The 26,417-nt window shown below is 43.8% G+C and overlaps 1 protein-coding gene across 5 annotated transcripts; it reads right to left on the bottom strand.

The window, feature by feature from the left end:
- Positions 1–1,806: 1,806 nt before the first annotated feature.
- Positions 1,807–19,052, bottom strand: TIGIT (T cell immunoreceptor with Ig and ITIM domains). Of its 5 annotated transcripts, none has more exons than XM_045036976.1 (5): positions 17,217–19,052; positions 15,885–16,214; positions 12,776–12,882; positions 3,829–4,129; positions 1,807–2,719 (listed from the first exon to the last, which is right to left on the bottom strand). In XM_045036976.1, exons 1-4 carry the CDS (start codon positions 17,278–17,280, stop codon positions 3,878–3,880), a joined length of 753 nt encoding a protein of 250 aa, XP_044892911.1. In that variant the 5' UTR covers positions 17,281–19,052; the 3' UTR covers positions 1,807–2,719; positions 3,829–3,877. The 5 variants fall into 5 exon arrangements, with proteins under 5 accessions (XP_044892911.1, XP_019695305.1, XP_019695304.1 ...); XM_019839746.2 differs by having other exon boundaries at positions 1,807–2,511; XM_019839745.2 differs by having other exon boundaries at positions 1,807–4,129.
- Positions 19,053–26,417: the final 7,365 nt, after the last annotated feature.

Raw genomic sequence — 26,417 nt, 5'->3', positions numbered from 1 at the left:
GTCCACAACACACCCTAGGTACTTCTCTTTTGATCTCTGTAAAATCAACTGGACTTCTAGAACCAGAGGATGTATTCTTCACAACATTCTGACATAAAGTCAGAATGACTGTAGTCCAGGGCAAATCCTGTGATGCATGTCTATTCCTGCATAACACCTATGACTTGCAAACCTTTAGAGGACCGTAGCCCTGCTTAAATGAGCACAACCCCTTGGCTACCTCAGATACCTTTTGGGGAAGAGTCCGAAATAAACAAATGCACAGCCTGCTTTTCACCTCATGCTTTGTTTTTATCAAAGAAAGTCCACAGGAGAATGGAAGAGGACCTCCATGCTTATTCCTGGTGGGAGCCCTTCCACATGCATAGCATCTGTAGACCCGTCCAATGGCTTATAAACATACTTCTGTGTTTTCTCCACATGCAAGAGACTTACTAGAATTGTGATGTCTAAATTAACTGATGGGGCACTTTGGCGGGGGGGGGGGGGGCTCAGTCAGTTAAGCATCCAACTCTTGATTTCAGTTCAGGTCATCGTCTCAGGGTCATGAGGTCGAGCCCCACGTCAGGCTCTGCGCTGGGTATAGAGCCTGCTTGAGATTCTCTCGCTCCCTCTGCCCTTCCCCAACTCACACACATCTTCTCTCTCCCTCTCTCATGAATAAATAAATAAATAAATAAATAAATAAATAAATAAATTTAAGTTAATTAAAATGAAATAAAATTTAAAATTCAGTTCTGTAGTCACATTAGCCTTATTTCAAGTGCTCAATAGCAACGTGTGGCTAGTGGTTGCCACACTGAATGGTACAGATGCAAAACATTTCTATCATCAAAGAAAGTTCTACTGGATAGTACTGTCCTAGACTCTACCTTCTGCAAAAAAAAATTCTATCAAACATTGAAGCTCATAATTCTGACTTCCTGGAAGCTCAGGCTCTTGCACACATAAGGCTCCTCTGAGCCTCTTGACAGGTGTACTTTGGAGTGGATGCAGAAATTTACTAGTTACAGCCCTGAAGCAGCACTGGGAAGACCCAGAAGATGGAACCAAATTCACATCCCCCAGCTGGCAGCCACAGCCATGCTGCTGCTTCCCTCCGCCTTGTGGGGACGGCGTGCCCACCAGAATGCTGCCATTTGCACCCAGCACACAGCCACCCTGTCTGTCTAGCTTCAGCACTGATGGAATCCGTATGAACCTGAGTGCGTGATGATTCATCCCCAGGGGCTGACAGGTGAGAAGGAATGAGTCATGAAATAAAACTGCATGAGAAAAATCTATCTACTCATGAAGATCACCTACCTCAAAGCTCTATGACTCAAAATTTCTCATATTTGTTCAGGATAGTTCTTTGGATTAGAGATCAGACTGTACGTGCCCAGGCTTAGAATGTGGAGTAATTCTAAGGGTCGGGAGCCAGTACATTTATTCTTCCCCAAACTCTCATTCTTTAATTCATTTATCTTCCCTTCTCCTATCATGAAATCCAAGAGGGGATCCAAGAGAGCTTAGGACCACTTCCTGTCTGCACTTAATAATCTCCTAACTCCATCTCCCCTATAATCCTCTCCTATGTGTTTCTCAAAAGACATAATAAGAGGAGAAAGTCTCCTCAAACCCTATGTTGAATGAGAGCAAAAGAGAGAGACCACCAATCAGTGATGGACACCCTTCCCTGGTACCAGCTGTGCTCAGGTCCAGAGTCTAGTGCTGCATGGCCCAATCAAGATATAATGGGAGCCACATATGCAATTTTAGATTGTCCGGTAGCCATATTAAGAAATTAAAAAGAAACAGGTGAAATTAATTTTAATAACATATTTTAATCCAAAATATCCAAAATCCTATCATTCTGACATGTCATCAATATGTTTAGATTACTAACGTGATAGTTTCTGTTTTTATTACACACAACCAGCCTAGTATAAAATCTAGTGTGCATTTTATACTTACAGCGCAGTACATCTCAATTCAGACTATGACATCTCACCTGCTCGACAGCTACCTGTGGAGAACGGCTACCGCACTGGACAGGACACCTGTTCAGGAATCTGGCTTTTAGGGAATTGTCTTCTCTGGTTCTCCAAGGAAAATCTAGTTCAGTGAATTCCACTTGAAAATTTATTTTCTGTCTAATTCAATCTCATTTTAGCAACCTGGCCTATTTATAGCATCTATGGGTTCTTTTGTATTTTTATCTCCATCCAAATGGTATTTGTAGATATTTCCCTGTCACTATAATCATGTTAAATAACACCCAACACTCAGTCCAGCCTTGACCTCAATATATGTCTCCTCCAAAGCAAACTGCAGCTCCCTTTTGTCAGTACGTTTTAGTTCATTTCCAATTCGTGAATGGTATTCTACTCCCAAGCCGTTTGCACTAGTTCGGCAAGAAGAATGTGCTGGGCTGCCATGGCCCAGAACAGCATTTGACATGCATCTGTCTGTCTTCCAAAGGACTCAGCACTCCGGACAGATTTGGGCTCGTTGCTCCTAAGTACATACCTATTTGGTAGAGAAGCGAGAAAAATAAAAATACAAATCCAAGGAGTAGGAGTTGAATTTTCTTCTTGCTCAGCCTGCCTACTTAGGGAGCAGAGCAATACTTCACTTCAGCTGTTGGCAAATGACAGCCTTGCTTCACATCCTCTCTCATTTCCTGTGCCCATGAAAGAAAATCTGTCACCTCCGTGCCCAGCATTCCTCCTCAATCCTATAAGAGAGGTGATGGCAGGATAAAGGCCTGATTGTCAGCTAAACAGAAACTCGCACTTAGATGCCACCCAAAGCCCAGCACAAAGAGGTCAGAGGGTGAATTTAAGGGTTCGGAGCAGCTAGTGGGAGGGTGTTCATTTTTAAACCCTCAATCACTCTTTTTTCTCCCCCCTAGGAAGAGTCCCTGTTTTAAAAATCCAGGTTTTCCTTTTGGTGGACACAGATTCTTTCCTCACAGGCTCCATGGTGGGTTGACAGAGAAAAGGTGGATCCTGGCCAGGGGCTAAGCTGCAGCCCCCCCAGCGGGCAGCTGGAAGACCTGGGGTCCCCTGCTGCAGCCCATCCCTGGACTCCAAGCACACCCAGCAAAAGGAGACTTGAATTAGCTTCTCAGGGAGTAAAATCTGAAGCCCTGTTGGCTCCCTTGGTGCCAGGATCTTCCATGTGAGATATTTCAGTAGTTCTGTTCGGTTTCTCTGACCTCCCTGGACAAAATTCCTGCTCTGACCACATAAGCCTCACTGTTCCTTCCATCCTCCCAGGACTTTGCCCCAGACAAAGCCTATCCTGACCACCTCAGCCTGTACCACATCTCTTCCCAAAGACGCATGTCTTGTCTCCCTGTCTTCTTACTACCTTTAATGCAAATGTCATCACCCCATTTAACTGTAAGGTTTATAAAGGCTGAGACCTGAGAGGGTGGGTTAGTCATGCCCAAATCGCCCCATGGAAGCCCATGCCCATGTCATGCCTTTTTCATAAAATGCCTTGAATGTGTGAATGTTGATGAAAATGACCATGACAAATGAGATGATCATATCATCATCATCATCCATCACAAAACTGCAGCCCAAAGCCCTGCCCAGTGCTCCTGTTGGGAATGCATTTCTCAGAGCCATAAGATCCGCTCAAACCAGGTCAAGTTATTTTTTTTTTTTAACTTTGCATTCATAATCAACACACAAGCTGTTCACTCTGGGTCTGCCACCAGGGAAGGGAAAGGCAGAGGAGATGTGGAGAAGAGAATGACATTCATTCACTCAACTGAACACACACACCCACACGCGCAGCAATAATGGAGACTGCAGACCCTTGTACATCATCCACCTGTAATAGCAGAGACAGGAGTGTATCTCCCAGACGATGCCTCTGGGAGCTAACTGGTCTCTGCTGGGAAGCTGAAGCTTCCAAGGCTCCTGTAACTCAGGACGTTGAAGTATTCATGTGGCTCGGCACAGTCATCTCCCCTCCGCTCTGTGCAGAAGACCACAGGCACAGCCTCTGCCTGGATGCAGCTTCCAGCAGATGACAGAACGCCGGCACTCCATCCCTCCTGTTCACGAGGCATTCTCCTGAGGCCACTTTCCGAAGAATGGGCTCTGAGAGATTTCTTCTGAAAACAAACAAACTACAAAGTGAGGAGGAGGGGATGTCATTCAGAAGTTATTCCCCAACATGATACATAGTTACAATCATCTCTCTCTTCCTTTCTTACACACACACACCACACACACACACACACACACACACACACACAAGCAAAGTTGTGTTCTTACCAATACCAATTCCTTAACCCTTAATTTCTCAGCCTCATCGCAGCTAGATTTCAGTACTAACCACTCCAGTGAAACCACCCTTGTTCCACATGCAGTGAGCCCCATACCCCGTGAAGCAGCTTTTTGTCTCAATTCTCTTGTTCTCTTTACTGCCTCTGACACTGCTGACCTCTTCCTTTTGGAAATGTTCTCTTTCCCTGGCTCCCACAGTATCACTCTCTCCCGGTTCTCCTCCTCCTGCAAACTCCCACCTTCACCTTCAGCCGGACCTGCTTTTCTCCTGCTCACACATTAGCTCCCCAAATAAAGGGACTCCCCAAGCTCTGCCCTCTGTTTTCTCACTCTGAACACTCTCTCTGAGTCACCTCATGTATATGGACCTCTACAAATACCATCTGCCCTCTGAACATTCCCAGATCTGTACCCAAATTACCCCGGGCTCCAGCCCCAAGCTCCAGACCACCCAATGGCCAGTCACAGCAAGCTCAGGCTCACTCTGTCTCAAATGAGACAATCATGTTCCCTCCCCCACAACCTGCTCCTGTCCCTACGTTCTCTTTCCTGGTTCACAGCACCAGATGACCAGAAGCCTAATGTTAAATTCCAATCGGCCATAAATTCCCAACCAATTTTATTCCTAAGTCCCTCTGAAATCACTTCCCTCTTCTCTATTCCTACCCCCATGTCTTATCTCGCCCTGTGCTTCAAGCACCCGCCTACCTCTGAACTCCCTCTTTCTTCGGGTCCAACTTTCACATGGCCACCAGCACAGTGGTAATTTAGAACTGGAAGTTGGATCACACCATGCTTCTGCCTAAAGCCCTTGGATGGCTCCCCTTGCCTACTGAAGGGTGCTTGATCTCCTAGAGGGGCTGCAGGTGGATGTCAAGGGGCTTGTAAAACACCGTAGGTTAGTCCATAATTTCACTACATTCCCTGCAGAAGATTGTGTGTGATGCCCCCCAAAACACCTTTGGTGATTTGGTCACACTCACCTTTGCAGCTTCATCACCTGTGGTGCATCCCCACTCAACCCTCCAGCTCCTGGCATATGGCCTGGGTGTCAGGCAGGGAGCATTTATTCAGAAGCTGCTATGAGCACGTACTGGCTAGCTTCTTCATGTCATCTCAGCAACAACCCTACTGAAGTTTCTGTTTTGGAATGAGCTCATATGCAGACAGGTGAAGCCACTTACCCAAGGACAATCCCCGTTCTGACTTGGGTCCAGGCCATGCTCTTTCTCCTCAGCCAGGCTGCTTCTCATCTTATTGCTTCTCGAATGCCATGCACTGTTTTCTACCTCCCCCAACTTTTTATATGATCTCCAAAAAGTTGTCTACTCTTTCCTCCAGACTCAGCTCCATAGCACATTGTCCAAGAAGCCTTCCCTGACCTTCTGTGAGAGTGACATTCTTCCTGTTCTCTAGATGTTCTCTGTTGTAACATGCAATGCTGTCTAGAACTTATCTGTTTACCCCTCTTACTTCTCCAAACTGTGGGCTCCCTGAGGGAAGGATCTATGCTGTATTCCTCTTTGTAACCTCAGAGCCCATAACAGACATTCAATATATGTTTTGGGACTGAAAAGTGTGTGTTCACACATGCATGCGCAGGCACAGGCATGCATGCACGCGCGCGCGTGCGCACACACACACACACACACACACACACACACACTCTTCCTCAGCCCATACCTAAAAGAACAGGATTTTCCAAATCAAAGGGACTCATAGTCAGACAGCTACAATTGCTATTATGGGAAAATAGAACAGACAGTGAAATCTGTTTGGGAAAACAAAGGGTATGAGGTCAGCCATTGCCCCCATATGAGAGCATCACAGGTGAAGATTGTGCTAAGCCAAGGAAGTCAAAGACCAGTAGGCACAAGCAGGATGGCAGAAGAAACACCTAATGGCATCAACTGCAGAGGTGACACCCTCTCAGTCTTACTGGAGACTCTGCTCTAAAGTATGTCACTCACTCCCACCATGGGGTGCATCCACGGGTCTGGATGACAGAATTACAAAAAGCCACACACAGGCTTGGAAAATAACAACAAACACAAAACCAAATCCCATTCTTCCCATCATCTACTACTTCCCAGGAGAGGAAATAGCATCCTTACTGGCTAGTGTGAGCTCAGCGGTGCACGCATATAGGCTAACGGGAAGGGTGGATAGGCTGCACGGATGTACACCATGAACAAATATCAAATATTAGGGGTGGCATTACACTGCAGGCCCTGAGGAACTTGGCCTAGATAGAAGCCATGGTCTTAGAAGGATACACAGGAGTCAGGTGGTCTCTTCCCACTCACTGTTTCATTCATTCCTTTTCAATGCAATGGCTGCACCCTTACCATAGGTATGAAGAAAAGGGGTCATCATTGGTCATGCTGATGCTGTGCTAAAAGAGTGCTACATCCCTTGATGCAACCCAATCCATTTCAAACATATAAATATCCAATTCTTTCTCAAAGAACTGATGGTGACCTTTGGTGCTGGTGTGTTCTCATTTCCACTCTTAGACTGGCCACCCTTGCCCTGGAATCTTGACTATTTTGGCTTCCAAAGTCTTCTGGGAAATGTAAACATTCCTGAGATGGGTCTCTCAGCTGCTCAGTTTTCATTTAATCCCTGTGTATCGGGGCTCTGTCATTGCCAGTACAAAAAACAAGCCTGGGGCTGAAGTGGTCCTATAGGAGCAAGAAGGGAGACTGCAGCTGGGTCCTATGAGGACAAACACTGCCCCCTGGGAGACATGAGGAGGACAGACAGTGGGTAGTCAGTGTTATGGAGCTGGACACAGCCATCTCTCTTTTCCCTCACAGAAGATCCCCTAGGGAAACTCTTTGCAATACCTGCTTAGCAAACAATATCCATTCATTTAGTCATAATACATCCATGCAATATCAATATTTTTGAGTACCAAGTATTATAAAGTGCCACGGTAAATAAAATCTATAATAATTACAAGAACTTAATAACTAATACTTATTAATACATGCCGGGAAAAATGCCAAGTGCCTTACATGAATTACTTGACTGATGTTTTCCCACAACGCTATGAGAGCTGCATCATAATTATTCCCACTTTATAGATATTACCATAGCTACTGAAGTGGTACAGCCAGGATCCAAAGCTAGGTCTGTCTGATTCCAAAGTCCACGCTCCTAAATAATGCAACCAATGGGCTCTCCAGGTCTATAAGGAACGCTGTTAGCACCCTGCTCAGATCCTACCTGCTAGACCAGGGATCCCATTCCCCAGACACTGAGAGTATGGGCTGTGGGCAGCTCACAGCTGCCCCTTCTCTGGGGAATGGTGGTTGGGCCCTGCCCTCTCTGGTTAGCATATGGAATTGGGAGTTGACTAAGGTGGGTTTTCAAAAATCTGGCTCCCTGCCTCAAGGTACAGCCAAATTTGCATACAATTAATTCTTGCTGCAGTCAAGTCTCCAGCTGAGACAAAGTCTGGCTGAGCTTTCTGCCCTTGGCCCTATCCAGCTACTCCTTCACTACCCTTCACCTGAGAGTCCATCCCAGTAAATCACTCTCACCAAAATTCATATGTCAGGATCTATTTATGGGGATCTGATCCAAAACTGTTGCTCCTGGAAATGGCCCTAGAAGCAGACACAGGATGGTATTGTGGAGGGATCCCTCCCCAGCTGGATGGGAATACGAACCCCACTGGTGGTGGTGGAATGGGATGGGACACAGATGGAAGGGGAATCTGAGCTGGTGCCACATCACTGACATTTGCGAAGTATGGAAAAAGAGTGGTTATTCAAACTGTGGGATTGAGTAGTTTTTACTAAATTCTCCCCAGTACATGGAGCGGGGAGCATGACAGGCTCAGATCTCTCAGCACCTGGAAGCAAAGTGTGAAGAGTCAAAGCTCCTTCTTGATAGCATTTCAAGAAAAACACATCTCTGACACTGAAGACCAGGCACAGGACCTAACTGTAAGAGAGATAGAACTTCAACGTAGGCTGGATTGTAAGCTTGTGCAAGTCTCTTATGCTTAGAAAAGGAGAGATATCTATGACTTGGGAAGAGGATCTCTGGGTAGACTCACTGAGAACTACCTGCTTCTCTTGTATCCTATGGAACTACAAAAATGGCCCACTTCTCCTTGATGGAAGTTATGGCCCTGTTAGGACCTGTGTCCCCTACAGGCCATCAGCCCCATATTTAGGGCAAGACTGCAGCCTACAGTACCTGAGGGAATGCCAGGAATGCTTAAGGAGGAGAGAGGTTATACCTAAAGGACACAGCCAACATGTACCGGCAGCAATGGGAGAACATGTCTGGGAGTGAATTCTCAGAGCGAAGGGGCATGCTGGGCAAGCAAAATATGAGACTGGCCAATATTGGGACACATCTCGTGACTTAAGATATAACACCCTCACAAGGACTCTGGGAGACAATACTAATACACTGCTGTCAATAAACATACCAACACCACTTTGGCAAACTAAGGAAGAAAGAACCCAAACCCTCAGACAAGTAGGGATGCAATGATGGATGGATGTAAAATCATAAGGAACATATATATATTGGTCTCTATCCTCAGTTTCTACTAATATTTAGTCTTTAACCCCAGTTCCTGACACAATGCTCCTTAAACTCTTATAATTTGCTGAGTGATAGGAATGTTTTACACAGGACTCCTAAATGGCTTGGAATTTCCTGGTGATAGGAGTGTCTTTGTTCCAATGAGGTGACGTTGGGTGGGCTCCAGGATGGAGGCTGGTCACTAGAAAGACCAAGCCATGATTAGAAGCTTGGAACTTTCATCCCCACCCCCCATTCTGCAGAAAAAGGAGAGGGACTGGAACATGAGCTAATAATCAATTTTGCTTACATGATGAAGTCTCCATAAAAATCCCACAAGTATGGAGTTCAAAGAGCTTCCAGTTTTCTAAAAATATCCACATGCCAGGAGGGTAACACCCCCCAGCTCTCCAGGGACAGATACTCTTGTGCTTGGACCCTTACTGACCTCATCCTGTGTATCTCTTTCATCTGGCTATTCATCTGTATCCTTTATCATACTCTTTATTATATAACAAACCAGTAAATGTGAGTCAGTGTTCCTCTGAGTTCTGTGAGCTGTCAACAAATTATCAAATCCAAGGAGGGGGTTGTAGAAACTTCAATTTATAGTTGGTCAGTCAGAAGTACAGGTGACAGTCTGGGACTTGCAGTTGGTGTCTGAAAGTGAGGGCAGTCCTGTAGGACTGAGCCCTTAATGTGTGGGTTCTGATGTTAACTCCAAGTAGATAGTGTCAGAACTGAATTGATTGTAGGACACCCAGATGGTATAGAAGAATTGGTCAGTGTGGGAATAAACCCACCCATCTGTTGTTTAGAAGTGTTCTGTGCAGTGTTAAGAGTAGAGAAGAAGAAAAAAACAGAGTTTTCCCCAATATAACCTACTAAATCAGGGATTGGCAAACTAAGGCCCATGGCTCAAATCTGGCCTACCACAGATTTTTGTACTGCCCGTGAGCTAAAAATGATTTTTATATTTTTAAGTGGTTGAAAACAAATTCAAAAGAAAAATAATATTTCATGACACATGAAAATTATATGAAATTCAAATTTCAGTGTTTATAAATAAAGGTTTGTTGGCACACAGCCATACTCATCCATTTACATATTGTCTGTGGTGCTTTCATGCTGCAATGGCAGAGTTGAACTGTTGCAACAGAGACCGTATAGCCCACAAAGTCTAAAAGATTTACTACCTGGCCCTTTACAGAGAAACTTGGTCGATCCCTGTACTACCTAATTGTGAAAATCCAATAGCTGATTATGTTTCTAGGGAAGATCCAGAGGACACTCTTTCACAAAGGTGAAAAAGAATGTGCTAGTGAAGAAAGCACCAGCATTACTGGGAACCTCAGTGGTATCTCTCCTCTGTAGGCTGGGGCTGAATGCTTTTATAGACCTGGATCCCTAGTAGCAATAGGAATGAGGAGACCCCAAAATGATATAGGGGCAGATGGTAGCACTTAAGAAACAAAGTGGATGTAGTTACTGCAATGGCAGGCTGACCCACCAGGATATTAAGATGGCTAATAAAGCACAGTGTTCCTAAGATAAACATGGATGGACAACCAACAGGGAGGGGTGTTGCTTATCTATGGACGAGAGATTAAGAATACATGAGAGAAGGCTGAGACCAGCAACCCGCCCCTGGAAAGTCAAAATCTCTTGCCCAGTTTCCAGGTCTGTGAGCAGCAAGGGTGGATACCATCTGTTCACCCGCCAACTCTGCTCTCCAGCCTTCTGCACCTGATTCTGTTTCCTAAGAAGACGGAACTATGTGCACTGCATCAGCAGGCTTCCTTGCCCTCAGGCTTGGGTTTGGGCTCAACCAATGCAGAGCAACAGTAGAGGATGAAGGCAAGGAGAGTGAGGTGAGGGTATATATATTCCCCCGGCATTCTCTCTGCATAGTTGCCTTAGACTGGCTATAACCTTCAATCAAAGATTACAGTACTTCTCAAGCTGGTCCCCTCCACACATCTCTCCCTTTCCAGGTTCTAGTAATCACCTTCTCCCCTTTCCCTTAAAGACTAGGGGTGACAATACACTGCTACACTTCTCCTAATGGTTTCCTTAATGCTGCCCAGTACTTCGTAACTGTCCGTTTTAAACTGTCTTCAAGCCACCCGCCTTGAGAGTACTACATGTTCCCAGCTGTATCTAATTATATCACTGTACAATTGCTGAAAATCAAAGAGAAAGAAAGTTTTTAAAGGAAGGAGAAGAAAAAGCCATACCTTCAAAGGAGCAAAAATAAGATTCCCATAGTTTCTCGACAGAAATATGGGAAGCCAGAGACAATGGAAAAGGTTTTCCATGTCCTGAAAGAAAGTAACTGCCAACATAGAATTGTATACCCAGCAAAACAAATATATCATTTTTAAATTAAGGAAAAATTGAAGATATTTTCAGACAAAAAAAAAACAAGATAATTCATCACCTACACAAAAGGAAATATAAGCAATATTATTCAGACAGAGGAAAATGATCCTAGGTACAAGACAGGAAATGCAGGAAGAAGTAAAGAGCAACAGAAAGGGTAAATCTAAGTGAATAATGACTCTAAAAACAATACTAATTTCTTGCAGGGTCTAAAATATATATAAAACTAAAACACATGGTAATAATAGCAATAAGTTGGGAAAGTAGGTAAAAAAGAGTTAATGCGCCCTAAGATTCTTGCAAAATCCAAGACATGATTAAAGCACTAATTTATACTGTACTTGAATAAGTCAGGGGTATGATTTGTAATATCTAGTGTAACCATTAAAAGAATAGCAAATCTAGCATAATTACCAAATAGATCTTTTTATAATAGTAAGTACTTAATTCAAAAGACAGCAAGAAAGAGTAGGGGAAAAAACAAGCAAAACATATATGAAGAAAATAAGGTGGTAGCTGTAAACCCATATATATCAGTAATAACAGCACCAAGCACATGGTCCAGAGAAAGAAATGTCAGGGATGAAGAGCTGGGTTGTTCACTGAGCCCAACCCAGTTTGGGGGGAAAGTGAATCAGGAACAAGGGAGGAGGGTCTAGGATGAGGTGGAAAACGATGTTGGCAATCACAGACTTGCTTTCCCCCAAATGTTTGGTGACTGAAATTAAGGCGACCTGGGATGGCTTTAAAAGTCCAAAAGGGCAGACAAAACAGGGAGCAGAAATTCTTTCATTCATCCTAATCAGTAGCTACCAGTTTACAACACAAGCACATTCACCTAATTCTTCGTTGTTTACAAGGCCGTCACAGGTACTGTGCCACCTGTTCATCACAGCTCTGTGATACAGAGCAAGTAGAATCACCATCATCCCCACTTTCTGGATGAGGAAATGGAGACCTGGGAGACTCCACAACTTTCCCTGTAATCACCCTCAATGCTGAGCTCAGACACGACATCATCTACTTCCCCATCCAGCACTCTTTCAGCTGCATGACCTCTTAACCTAGAGCAACAGAGGATGTATAGCCTACTGATCTTGCCATGTACCTTTTTCCCCTAAATTTGGGGAATGTTTATTTCTCATCCTGTAGAACTGCTGAGTAGCCCAACACCACAGAAGGTTGTTAAAATTACATAAGCTAACACACAAAAATCCCTAGTACTGAGTAGATGCCCAAAATACAGCAAACTCACAATAGATAAATCAAACTCTCTAGGGAGTGGCTTCAGGGACAGGCAAGAACTAGGAGCTGTAGGTGACAGCAAGATGGGGGGGAATACAGGTCCAGGCTCTCTGCAGTTCCCAGACAAGGAAAGGGACAGAAGTAGAGCATAAACAACTTCACTGAAAGGCAGAGCAAGGACCGTAAAACAGATATGTAGGGCAGCGGGGGAGAGCACATCAAGGTCTCTCTCTGGACAGGAAGGGGACATGAAAGGACAGGGTGGCAGGGGCAGAGTGGCCATGACTGAGATGTGCAGCCACAGTCTTTACCTTTCTGGTCAATGTGACCACCACGATGACTGCCATGCAGATGACTGCCAGCACTATGGCCATGGCTCCAAGCAGTGGGATCTGGAACCCAGCGCTGCGCTCAGCCACTGGAGGGGCGACAAAGTGAAGACGGGGTGGGGGGGTGAAAGCCAGAAGCAAAGGTCAGCCATTACACAGGGAAGCCTCTGTGTCAGGGCACAGAGGTGCAGGCTGGCCAGGTCTTTCTGTAACCATAGGACTGGAGTCTTTAAGCCCAACTCCTTGAACGGAAGAGCATCTACCTGGCTCACTGTAAAATCAATGGCTAATCTCTGGAACCAAAGCAGACCATTGTTAACACTCCCTTCCTCTATTCGACAAAATCACTTTCCATGCTAATCATGAAATGAAACAAAAAATAACATCCAGAAAAAAAAACCCAGAGAGTGAACATTTTATTAAATTTCACATTTATAATCATACTAGTAAAAAATGTTTAATTAAAAATTAAAATTAATTAATTAAAGCACAAAAAAGAGGGGGAAAAGAATATAACCTTTCACATTAAACCTGTAACATTTTTCCATCTGTGAGACCCTGGAGAGAGTAACGTTCTGGAGGTTTATCCTGTTTTTTCTCAGCACCTGGCACATAGCAGGTGCTTAATAAATATTTGCAATATGGAATTAAAGCATGAACAAATGAATTTCCACTAAGACATAAAGTGTAAGGAGAAGAAGCAGAAAGGGAGTTTTGAAAAGAGTGACAGCTGATCCAAGGACAGCGAGAGAGAAACAGAACAATTGCTCAGATGTGTGCTGTACTGTAGGTAGAAGGGTTTCCAGGCTGCCTTGTCCTATTCCCACCTCCTTCCTAGGAGCTTGGGCAGATCCCAGGGGTGCAGGGAAGTTTTGAGAGAAGGGTGTAGCAGAGGCAGGCCCTCTTCCCTCTAAGGGCTTACACTGTGGGAAAGGTGGCTAAGGAATGCAGTCACTAAGGACAAGGCAGTGCCCATAGACCCACACAGTACCAGGGGGGAGGGAGCCCAAGCTCCCCAGGATGAGTTCCTCTTGCACTGCAGACTCAGCCTCTTGCTTTGGCCACAGGTAGGGAAGAGGGCAGATGAGGAGCAAAGTAGTCATGGAGAACACAGCTTCTGGGGGTAGAAGGGCTGCGGCGGGCTGTGCATAGAACCAGAAAGGATATAGGCTCTTCCCCACATGCAGCATTGACCTATGTCAGAGCCAGCCAAGAAGCAGCATTGAAAAGAACTTTAAAATAGCCTTTTATCTTCTCAGTCTACACATATTTTGCTAACTCATAAAGCTTAATCTCCAACACAATCGATACTAACAGGCAGAAGCTCTGAGGGTCTAGGGGCACCTGGGTGGCTCTGTTGGTTGAGGGCCTGACTCTTGATTTCAGCTCAGGCGATGATTCTGGGGTTGTGGGATCAAGCCCTGTCAGGCTACACGCTAAGTGCGGAGCCTGCTTAAGATTCTCATTCTCTCTCTCTCTCTCAAATAAAAAATAAAATAAAATAAAAAGCAAGAAGCTCTGAGGGTGTAATTTAATGGAACCGGATCATCTGTGTTAAAACCAGCTCTACTGCTCTGAGCAACTATAAGGCCCAGCCTCCACCTCCATCAAATAGTGACATGGGAGTGGCTGGCAGTCAGAGCTAACAGTACTTACCATGTTCCAGGCCTTGTTTTTTCTTTTATTCTTTTTCAGTTTATTTATTTATTTTGAGAAAGACAGAGACAGCATGAGTGGGGGAGGGGCAGAGAGAGAAGGAGAGAGAATCCCAAGCAGGTTCCACAGTGCTGTCAGTGAAGAGCCCAATGCGGAGCCCAAACCCACAAAACCGTGAGATCATGACCTGAGCCGAAACCAAGAGTTGGATGCTTAACTGACTGAGCCACCCAGGCGCCCCATTCCAGGCCTTGTTTCAGGGCATTTTCTTGTAGTACGGTATTCAGTCCTATGTTAGAACCTCATAAGGTTACATCTATTTTCATTTCACAGATGAGAAAATCAATGCACAGAGAAGCTGAGTAATCTTGTCTGAGGTCAACAGCAGCACCAAGATTTGGACCCAGGCTCTCTGGTGTCATAGTCTGAGCTCATCACCATTCTGCTATACTGTTTCTCAGATGCAAAAATCTTTTCCCACTTTGCAGAGAACTGGTTTAAGTGTTCAGGTGATAATGAATGTAAGAGCACTCTGGAAACTATGAAGTACCATACAAAGGTAAATTATTATGTATTTACATTTAGCACACACTGTGTTTTAATCCTTTGTAAAACTTAAAAGCTAGGGGCGCCTGAGTGGCTCAGTCGATTGAGCATCTGACTTCAGTTCAGGTCATGATTTCGAGGTTTGAGAGTTTGAGCCCCACATCGGGCTCTCTGCTGTCAGGGCAGAACCTGCTTCAGATCCTCTGTCTCCCTCTCTTTTTGCCCCTCCCCTGCTCTCTCTCTCTCTCTCTCAAAAATAAATAAACATAAAAAAAAAAAAAAACTTAGAAGTTAATTCTTTCTTTTTATTTTTTTAAATGTTTATATTTGAAAGAGAGAGAGAGACAGCATGAGCTAGGGAGAGGCAGAGAGAGAGGGAGACACAGAATCTGAGGCAGGCTCCAGGCCCTGAGCTGTTAGCACAGAGCTCAAAGTGGGGCTTAAACTCATGAACTATGAGATCACGACCTGAGCCAAAGTCAGACACTTAACTGACTGAACCACCCAGGTGCCCCAGAAGCTAATTCTAATTTGCCTGGTTAATCCTAAACCAATAAATGAGAACCCTTCCCAAATGACCTTAATAGTGTTCTTCCTAACCAACACATATAAGATACCCTTCTTACCCAAAACAGTGGCTCTCAATTCTGGCTGCACATCTGAATCACCAGGCATGCTTTTAGAATCTATTACATCCCAACTTTGCCCCTAGAGATTCTGATTAAATTGGTCTGGGATGCGGCTCCAGCATCAGTGTCATTTAAAAGCTCCCTGGTGATTTGAATGTGAACCAGGGTTGAAAGACCCTGTTCTTACAGTGTTTAGCAGGAACACATCTTCTGTTCTGGAGGATGAAAGTTCATTAGCCACCCTGCTCCAGAGCGCATACCTGAGCTTTGTAGGACCTCCAGAAAGAGTGTCCCTCTGTATATCCCATCGGGGTAGGTGTGATAGGTACAAAAGTATTCCCCTGTATCATTCCTGGTCAGCGACTGCAGGGTGAGGCCCAGGTTGGGGCCGGGGACCACTCGCTCCCTGAAGGCTGGGCAGAGGTACCACCCCAGGTTAGCATGATGAACGGCCAGAAGTTGGTCCTGCTGCTCCCAGTTGACCTGTGTCACTTTGGCAGTGGTAGAGGAGAGGCGACATTGCAAGGTGACAGAGCCACCTTCCTCTGCAGAAACGTTCCCCATTGTTACTATCCTGCCTGACACGGCTCCTAGGGAAGGGGAGAAAATGTGCATGAGTCCTATGTCAACAGCTGTCCTGGAATGTTCCTACAGAAATCCTAAAGGGCTTTGAGGCTAGAATTGGTCTGTGGAATGACAGCGTCTCTTGTCCATCCTGTCACTCCCCACATGGACTATAACTGCTACACTTCACCCACTCAGGATATGCTGCTATAATCTAGCTTCATGACAAGCTCTTTGATTATTTCCATGTACTTATTTTGTCTCCCTACCTACAACATAAGCCCTGTCAGCCACCACTTTTGTTTTACTTCATCTTCCAGCAGCCAGTTCTACGCTGGGCACACTATTCCTTGAAATAAAACCTTGCTGTTTGTCTGACTGCTGTTTGAGGTGCCTGGAAAAACCTTCAGGAAAGCCACAAAATCCAAAGGAAAGGAAGACTGGAGAGAAACTTGTTTCTCCCAGACAAAAGCACCCTCCTCAGCACTGACCACCGCCCATCATCTGGGTACAGCTCCACCCTCAAATGGTTCAAAAAAAACAACATACAAATTAAATTATAATATAGTGTCTCAATATCTGTTCCCCCCTCAGAAACATATGTCTATGATTTTTATTATGGAAGGAACCATATCTAATGTAAATTCAGTCTATAATGGTAGACTCTCTGGAATCTGTGAAGAAGACATTTTTGATCCACAGAAAATGTACAATGTCTTTCTAGAAGTTTCCTCAAGGACAGAAGAAAGAACGATGAAACGGGAGTGAACTTCTACAAGCAAACTGATCATCCCTCCTCCCTGTTTCCTTTCTCTCCCCATTTCCTTTCTTGGGTTGGCCAGTCAGACACCCCAACCCCAAGGCCTCCATCTGCCACCCAAAACAGAACCTGCTTCCCAGACGCTGCCTTTTCTCACATGAGGGGCCACAGGATTCTGAAAACCATGCCTTTCCTTCCCTCACTTCCACTCCCAGACTTACTTCCTCCTTCTGTTTCTCCAGTTCCAGGCTGGATTTATAGGCCTTACCTGAGGTGGGGAGGGGAGCCTGCCTCAGCCCCTGTGCCCAAATCAGGAGGAGATACCACTGCATGCTTCTGCCCAGCTGGGGGCCCACAGGAAGCAGCCTAGGCCTCTTCTACCACGGAAACTGGAGGACTGTGGCTGGCAGGCCAAAACTGAGCCTATGAGGAGAGAGGGTCTCGGAAAAACTGAGTTCAGCAGAAACAATGTCAGAGACAGATTAAAAAAAAAAAGCTCTCAACAAGTACACAAACTGCATAGGGTGAGCCACAAGAAAGACCATGAAGGAAACACACTAAAAAATAAACAAAAATGTGGTTACAGACGCATTGGTCTTTGGGTTACTATTAGTTAATCTGCTGTTTTTAAATTCTGTCTTGATGTACTTGTTTTGTATCAGCCTTTGTCTAACAAGCTCAAGGGCCCTGTGTATCTGGTAACGCCCAAGATTCTGAAGAGCCTGTGGAGGTCACTGGGCTCCCCTGGCTTCATCCTACTAAAAAATGTGCACCCATTAAGAGAAATCTAAGTTTGCACACTTTACAGACCAAGACTTGCACTTGAAATCTAATGAGCCAGTGAACAAGATGCATTTACTTCAGAGACTAGATGTGGGCAGGACAAAAAGTCTCAGACAACAGAGCAACTTTCCTTTAAATAAGGTCCTCTTCTTGAATCTGATTTCTTCTGTCTCGTCTATCTGGACTGAGATTTTGTTGAACTCTGGCTTAGTTTCTCTAACCCAGCAGAGTCAGAGGAGACCAGAAGAGGGAGTTTTCTTATGACTGGTGACCCCCCATCCCCTGCCCATGAAAATCACTAGTGCAGAGGAGGATGAGCCCCAATTACCTGACCCTGGAAAGGAGCTGATCAATACTCATCTGGAGTTTCCAGCTCATTATCAAGTTGTACTGTTGACCCATCCTTCTTCCTTCCTTCCCTCTGTTCTTTTATTCACTTGAGAGTCCAAAGAGCCTACGAAACACCAGACTCAGCACCAGGATCTGGGAACACAGGATGAATAATCACAGCCCCTGCCTTCAGATACTCAAAGCTTGCTCTCCAGTGAAGCTACACTCTGGGCGAAGGAGGTGGAGGGTCTCTGTTCACCTGCCTCTAGGGCTCACCTCTGCTACCTTGGGCATGGTTCATGGTGCACATCCTGAAAATCTGCTGTTCCACCAGGAGGAACATCTAAAGCATGGTACTGTGCCCCTCCACTCCAGAGAAGCAACCTGAGTGTTCCACACTGTCCACACGCCTGTCTTCCTGTTCCCCTTCTCCCCCACAGGATGCTCCATCTCAAACCACTTTCTGTCTTCCCTGGGTTCCATCCATTCCTAACTGGATACCATGACCCATGCACCCCCCCATAGCCCACCTCCAGCCTCTCAGACAACATATGCCTCATCAACTTCTCTCTGCCCTAACTCAGCTTCAAGGCTCACATGGAGAGACATCTCTTCCAATCTCCTTTCAACAGTCACAGTGCCTGAAGCTGAGGAAGTTGTAATACCTAATGTGTGTCCAAGGGAGGGTTCAGAAGTTGAACAGGCAGAGTGTTTCCAAAACCGGCTATCCAGGCAGAGAAGCCCAGGGTGGGAGAGCTGAGAGCAAGTAGTGGAAATAGAGCACAGAGAGGGGGACACTGGAGTTTGGGTTATAAAAAATTTACAGCCTGGGTTTCCACAGTAGGATGGGTGAAAGCCATAGAGGTAGGATCTATCTTATATAATAAGAAACCCCAAGAAACTTAGACTAAGTTTTTTATTTTTTTATTTTATTTTATTTTTTTTAATTTTTTTTTCAACGTTTATTTATTTTTGGGACAGAGAGAGACAGAGCATGAACGGGGGAGGGGCAGAGAGAAAGGGAGACACAGAATCGGAAGCAGGCTCCAGGCTCTGAGCTATCAGCTCAGAGCCTGATGCGGGGCTCGAACTCACGGACTGCGAGATCACGACCTGGCTGAAGTCGGACGCTTAACCCACTGTGCCACCCAGGCGCCCCTAGACTAAGTTTTTTAAAAAAGGTTAAAGAGTTTCTCTAATTGTTTCTTTTTTTTAAGTGTCTCTTTTTTTTTAAGTTTATTTATTTATTTTGAGAGAAAGAGAAAGAGAGAGAGAGAGCCCCAGGGAGGGAGGAGCAGAGAGAAGGGGAGAGAGAGAATCCCAAACAGGCCCCACTGCTGGCCTAAAATGTAAAGCACTCCCCAGCCTTTCCCTCGCCCTGCAAACCCACTGCCCACTCCATCAGCTCCAGCTAGAAATCTGTGGCCTGGAAGAGATCATAGCACAGGGTGAGGGGGGCACTGAGAGTGGTCACACTTTCCACAAGGCCTGCAACCTGTACTCAGGAAACACCATTTGGAGCACAGAACAATCTCTCAGCAGTGCGTGTGAGCTTCAGCCTCTCCAAAGTCTTTCCTTGGGTTCAGAAGTGGTGGGGAGCTTCAGGGATATCACAACTTTCCTCTCCCTCCCCTTCCTTGTCTTTGATCAAATGCAACATCCTGAAGCTGCAGGGAGGTGACCTTTCTAGCCAAGTGCTCCCACTCTTTACCTCACAGACCCCAGCACCTGTTGGTGATAGGCTGTATTGTGGCCAAGGCGGGTCTCCTGCAGGTCCACAGAGGGCTGAGGAAGCTGAGAGACAGGAAGCAAGGGAAAGAAGGTGGCATGGACTCTCAAGGCACCCAGAAGAGCCTACCCCCATCTACCATTTGCCAAAGTAAAGCCATCTCACGGCAGAGCTATCTGAGCTGTGGAGTGGTTGTTCCAAACCTCTTGTTGAGAGAGCTGCCTCAGACCTGTCTATGACTTCAAGATTTTTAATAAGTCTGTGAGCCACAGGACTTGTAGGCTAAAACTGGCTCAGGACAAATGCAAATGGGGAGAATTTGGGGAGAGGATTGCTGACCGTTGTTAGTCTAAGCTCCCTCAGGTAAGGTGACTCTGAGAACCTCCCTGACAGAGGCTGTGGACTACGGGAAACTTCCTTTGCCTTCTCAGCTGTGAAAATAGGACAGAGACCCCCCAGGAGAGGTTGGAATGCAGAGTCAGAAGAAAAATCTTTGGGAAGAAGCAGCTGATCTCTCCTCAGCCTGGGCCTCTCTGGCTTCTCTTCCTGGCGCACCCACACCTCCCCTCCGACATTACTCCCCTCTTGTCCCTTCTCCACCCTAAAGGTGATTATACTTTCAATCTACCCCAGACCTCATCTGCCTTTAGAAAGGTATCCTCTACCCCTGCAGCCTTATTTCCTACTTCCTGCCACCTGGAGCCCTCAGTATTGCAAACACATAGGATGAGGGATAGAAGTACAGGGAAACATCTTTCAAGGAACCTCCTAACCATCAAGAGCTCTCCCTCCCCCACTGAAAAGAATGCCAGGCCTAGATGATTTCACAGGGGAACTATAACAAGCCTTTAGAGAGAAGATCATTTCAATGTTACTGAAAATATACAGACATACAACACAAAAGAAAACTTCCAAATTAGTTCTATGAAGTGAATTTCAAACTGATATAAAAATGATTAAGATTGCACACAATAAAAGAAAATCAGATCCTAATCTCTTATGAATATTGAAGGAAAAATTCTAAATAAAAGTTGCCACACAGATGCCAAAAGCATATTAAGCAAAATACACAATGACCAGGGAGTCTATACCATGATTGCAGGGTGATTCAATACCAAAAAAAATTCATTAATATTAAATACTATATCCACATAGAAAAAGCAAATGGTCATTTCCTTTGATGCTGAAAAGAAAATTCAATCCCATGAATTATTTTTAAAAAACATTCAGCAAAATAAAAATCGATAAATTCTTTCTTAACATAATTACACACACACACACACACACACACACACACACACACACACAACCAGCCCCAAAACCAAAATCTTTTTTTTTTTGAGCGAATGAATTGATCGACAGTGAAATCCACACAGAAAGCTTCTTCTTCTTTTTTATTTTTAATTTTTCATTTTAGAGAGAGAGAGTGCAAACAGAGGAGAGGGGCAGAGGGAGAGGGAGAGAGAATCCTAAACTGGCTTCATCCTCAGCATGGAGCCCAATGCTGGGCTCAATCCTATGACCCCAGAATCATGACCTGAGGCGAAATCAAGAGCCGACTCAACAAAGTGAGCCACCTGGGCATCCAAAGCCAACATCTGTTTTGATGGGAAGACACTAGAGGTATTCCCACTAAAGTCAGGAATAAGACAAGGTACTCACTATTGCTGCAACTAGTTAACCACTGATCAAAAGTATTAGCTAATTTGATTAAGTAAAAGATGCAGTTAGAGGCATAAGAATTAGAAATAAAGATATAAAAAACTATCTCTAGTTACAAGGCTTGTATAAGCAGAAAACCCATAGAATCAATGGGAAAAATACCATAAACAGTAGAATTCTGTTAAATTGGCAGGATATAAAATTAATATAAATAAACAAATAGTTTTCCTATATACAATCATCAACCAGTTGTAAGATATTTGGGAGAGAATCCACATTTACAATAGCAGCAAAAAAAAAAAAGAAAAGAAAAGAAAAGAAAAGAAAAGAAAAGAAAAGAAAAGAAAGAATATTTAGGAATAAATTTAACAAGAAATGTGCAAAAGTCATACAAAGAAAACTTTCCATAATGAATCAGCTATTCAAATAAAATTTTAAATGAAACCATACATATATTAAAAGAAAACATCTGTGAATTCCTTTGAAACCTGGAAGTGGAGACAACCTTTTTAACTGTGACTCAAAATCTGGAATCTATAAATACAACGTGGTGAGGAATTTGACTACATTTTTTTTTTTTTGAGAGAGAGAGAGAGAGAGCGCACAAGCAGGGGAGGGGCATAGAAAGCGAGGCAGAGAGAATCCCAAGCAGGCACCTCACTGTCAGTGCAGAGCCCAATGCAGGGCTCAAACTCATGAACTCATGAGATCATGACCTGACCCAAAATCAAGATTCCAACGCTTCACCCACTGAGCTACCTAGGTACCCATGAGTACATATTTAAAAAAAAAAAAAAGATTTTTGCACTAAAAAGTCATAGGGGTGAAAAGACAAATGACAAACTAGGAACAAATATTTGGAACTTATTTCACAGCCAAATGATTCATCTCTTTAACATAAAGAGTTCCTGGAAATCAAAAAAGAAAAAGACCAACCACCCTGAACATGCCAAAATACACGAACTGATGGTTTATAGCAAGAGAAATACAAATGTTCCTTAAACATATGGAAACTTCTTCAACCCCCGTTGTAGAGAGAGAGACGTGCATTAAAACAACACTGGGATACCATGTCTCCCCCACCAGATTGGCTAACGTCAGGACTGTAACAATACACTCTAGTAGTGAGGCTGTGGGGAAGCAAGTCTTGCCATAGAATGCTGTTGGGAATATGAAATGACATCATTCCTTTGGAGGAGAATTTGTCAGTATCTATCAAGGACCTGGGAATCCTACTTCTGGAAATCTATTCTAAGGATATAACTTCACAAATATGAAATGACAGGGGCTCCTGGGTGGTTCAGTCAGTTAAGTGTCTGACTTCAGCTCAGGTCATGGTCTCACAGTTCGTGAGTTCGAGCCCCACCTTGGGCTCTGTGCTGACAGCTCCGAACCTAGAGCTGCTTCAGATTCTGTGTCTCCCTCTCTCTCTGCCCCTCCCCCATATTCGTCTCTGTCTCTCTTTCTCAAAAATAAATAAACATTAAAATAATTTTAGAAAAACAAATGTGAAATGACATATGCAAAACATTACTCGTTGAGGCATTACGTGTACTAGCAAAAAAAAAAAACATGAAATGACTCAAATGTCTATCAATCTTGTTGAATAAACTGTGACACCCAGTTCCTTATTGAATAAACTCTGGCACCCTCATGTGAGGCATAACTGGGCAACCATGAAGAGAATGAGAGTAATCTTGATATATTAACATGGGGTGATCTCCAGAAGACTTAAATGAAAAGGTATGGTGCCCAAAAATGTGTATAATATGCAAACCTCATGGGAAGGGGTAAAGGGGAATGAGAATATGAGCACAATTTTGCCTATGTTTGTAATAAGGAACACTGTTAAGAATTAATCAGAACTCAATGTTTTAAATTAGTTAATGTTAGATGGCAGAAGAGGGACGGGATAGAGGGGGGATTGGGATGGAAGAGAAACTTCTTTGGGTATAGCATTTAATTTATAGGGTGTCAATGTTTTACATATCTAAAAATACATATTATATAAAACAATAGTGAAAGAAAGGCCATCCCTAAAATTGAAGGAATAAAGAAACAAATTAATCTAATTGCATCTAAAATGAACAGCATAACTACACAGAGAAAACAGTTAACTGAGTTTAAAACTTAGCACTTTGTGTTTCCTTAGTGGGATATATTCTAGGATAAACAAATATATTCCAGTCATTCAGTTTTCTCATTATTTTGAAAAAACAATATAACAAATAGGTAATTATATTAATGTTGTTAGAAACCAAACTTTTCAGCATAAGAGGAAATAGAAGTATACATTCAAATAATTAAATAAACCCCTGTAATATTAAATTTGAATTTGAACTATAAATACAATTGATTTTAAATCATGATTTATGTATATACATAACATATAAATATATATATTCTTTTTTTTTTTTAATTTTTTTTCAACGTTTATTTATTTTTGGGACAGAGAGAGACAGAGCATGAACAGGGGAGGGGCAGAGAGAGAGGGAGACACAGAATCGAAAACAGGCTCCAGGCTCCAAGCCATCAGCCCAGAGCCTGACGCGGGGCTCGAACTCACGGACCGCGAGATCGTGACCTGGCTGAAGTCGGACGCTTAACCGACTGCGCCACCCAGGCGCCCCTAAATATATATATTCTTGAATGAATGAATTCTTGAATCAATATATGTAATATATTCTTTTAAATCGTATATTTAACCAAATGTTTATATTCTTTTAAATCATCTCCTACAAACCAAGGAGAGAAGCCTCAGAAGAAACCAAACCTGCCCACACCTTGATCTTGGCCTTCCAGCCTCCAGAACTGTGAGAAAATAAAGTTCTGTTGTTTAAGCCACACAGTCTGTGGTACTTGTGAGTGTTATGCCAGCCCTAACAAACTACTATGGTGCGATAATGACACTGGCTACACAGGAAAAGTCTGGGGAGATTCCCACTGAGGCTTTTAAGTGTGAAATGCCATAATGTCTGTGATTTTTAAATCCCTAAAAAAATAATAAAGAAAAGGTGCACAATGTTGACTGCTTAATTTAGGTGATAGGAATATGGGTATTAAGCGTTATCATTCTACTTGTCTAGAAACTCAAAATTCATAGTAAAAAGTCAAAATTAAAGGAAAGGAAACAGCAGGGAGAGGAAGGCAGCAGGCAGGATGCACAGTCAGGATGGGGAAGCCCAAGGTCAAAGAGCCAGTGCTGCAGAGGGAGGGGAGACCCCTTACAAGGAGGCCCCTACCTATTTCAGGACTGAACTTGGGGCCTCTGTCTTTTAACCCACCTGAACATGGTACAGGGTGATTAGAATTCAAGGGTGCATTGCATTGGTGGAATTGTCAATAGAAAGGCTGTGAGAAGAGAATAATTAAAAATGAATTTGGTTTGACCGTGAGACATTACTAATTTCAGTCGCTTACATTAACTACTAAACATTTAAGTATAAATACCATTTAGCATAATAATAATTATGCATAAAACGGAAAAATACAGTTGGAAATACACAATTAATTTAAAATGTCATAATAACTAGAGCTTTTCAGTATTTAGCCACATTCCTCATATTGGGTAGGCAGTTCCTAGTCTGAGCTAAGGCTGCTTGATTCTCTGTCATAACAAATCTAGCAGCCCTAACACATTTTTTCATGTCAATCAATCAACAAATATTGAGCACTTACTTTGCAAAACTGCTGTGGTAGGCATTATAGTTGATACAAAGAAGAAAAAGGTTATTCAAGGAGTTCACAATCCAAGTAGAAAGTTTTAGGCCCAAACAAAAACACCATAAAATATAAGGTAGGCTATATGTGCGAACGATTGGCAGAGACAAGCAAAGGTAGATTTATAGGATAGTCATTTGTGTTAGGTAAGAAAAGAAAGCCGTAGTTGTGCGGCTGAAGTATGGATATCTAATCTTAGAGCAAGGAGATATAGCTTAATAATATGAAGGCACATGCAGAAGCAGTAACAAGTGTTGGCATGCAGCCAATGCCTGGACAGAGTCGCGATGACAGTGTTAATTCACATACCCAGATTCGTGTGCTCCTAGGCAACACTTCAGAAATATGATGGGACGCTTGGGCATGCTTAGACTGAATGTTTATAAACATACGCTGTGAAAAACAAAACATTATAGATGTGAATGGTGTCATAGCTCAAGGGAAGGTATGACCAAAGTCTCGGTAAAGGTGGGGAACATTGATTCATAAATCCCCACCTGATCTCACAAGGTTGATGTGCATAGCCTGCCCCCTTGGCCGAGCAGGTCAAGTGGTAAGCACAAATGGCTTGATGCTCCTCTAAAAGTATTGGGGACACCATGTCTCCTGTGGGGCTGGAGGGCGAGTGGACGTGTCAGACTGTGGCACTCATAGTCCTGCCTCAAAACAGACACACATTCTCTTGGACTTATAGAATTGACACTCCCTTTCCAGAGTGTCTGAGAAGACTTCATAAGAAAGGTGAGACATGATCTGAGGAATGAATAACCAACAGCATGTAGAATTCTGCCAAGATAGGAAGAAATAGTCAAAATTAAGGTGTGGTCTTCAGAGCTCAATTTAGCTCTCTCAATTTAGCTCTCTGCCAACAAGGAGATTGCACACAGGGCTAAGCCCAGCATGGTTTATATCCCTGCTTGTCTTAGCCAGCACCAGAAGTCGAAGGCTCCTAGGTCAATGCTTGCCACTTGGACTCTTCTTCCTTTAAGGTTTTAATCTGACCCAATTTCCCACCCTTCCTGCCTACTCCACTCCAAACTCCCCTATTCTGCCCTCTAGGTCCTATGGATTGCCATCAGCAATATCCCTTTTATCTTCAAAAGAGAAAACTCATCTTTAAATCACTTGTTTTCAAAGTGTAACCCTAGACCAGCAGCATCACATGGCTTAAAACTTGGAAGAAATGCAAATTCTCAGGCCCCATCACCACCCAGCTGAATCCTAATCTCTTGGGGGGTGGGGCCA

The sequence above is a fragment of the Felis catus genome, chromosome C2 (assembly GCF_018350175.1).
Source record: "Felis catus isolate Fca126 chromosome C2, F.catus_Fca126_mat1.0, whole genome shotgun sequence".
In the NCBI taxonomy this organism is placed as follows: domain Eukaryota; kingdom Metazoa; phylum Chordata; class Mammalia; order Carnivora; family Felidae; genus Felis; species Felis catus.
The sequence above is the reverse complement of the archived record's forward strand: the minus strand, read 5'-3'. Positions and strand labels throughout refer to the sequence as shown.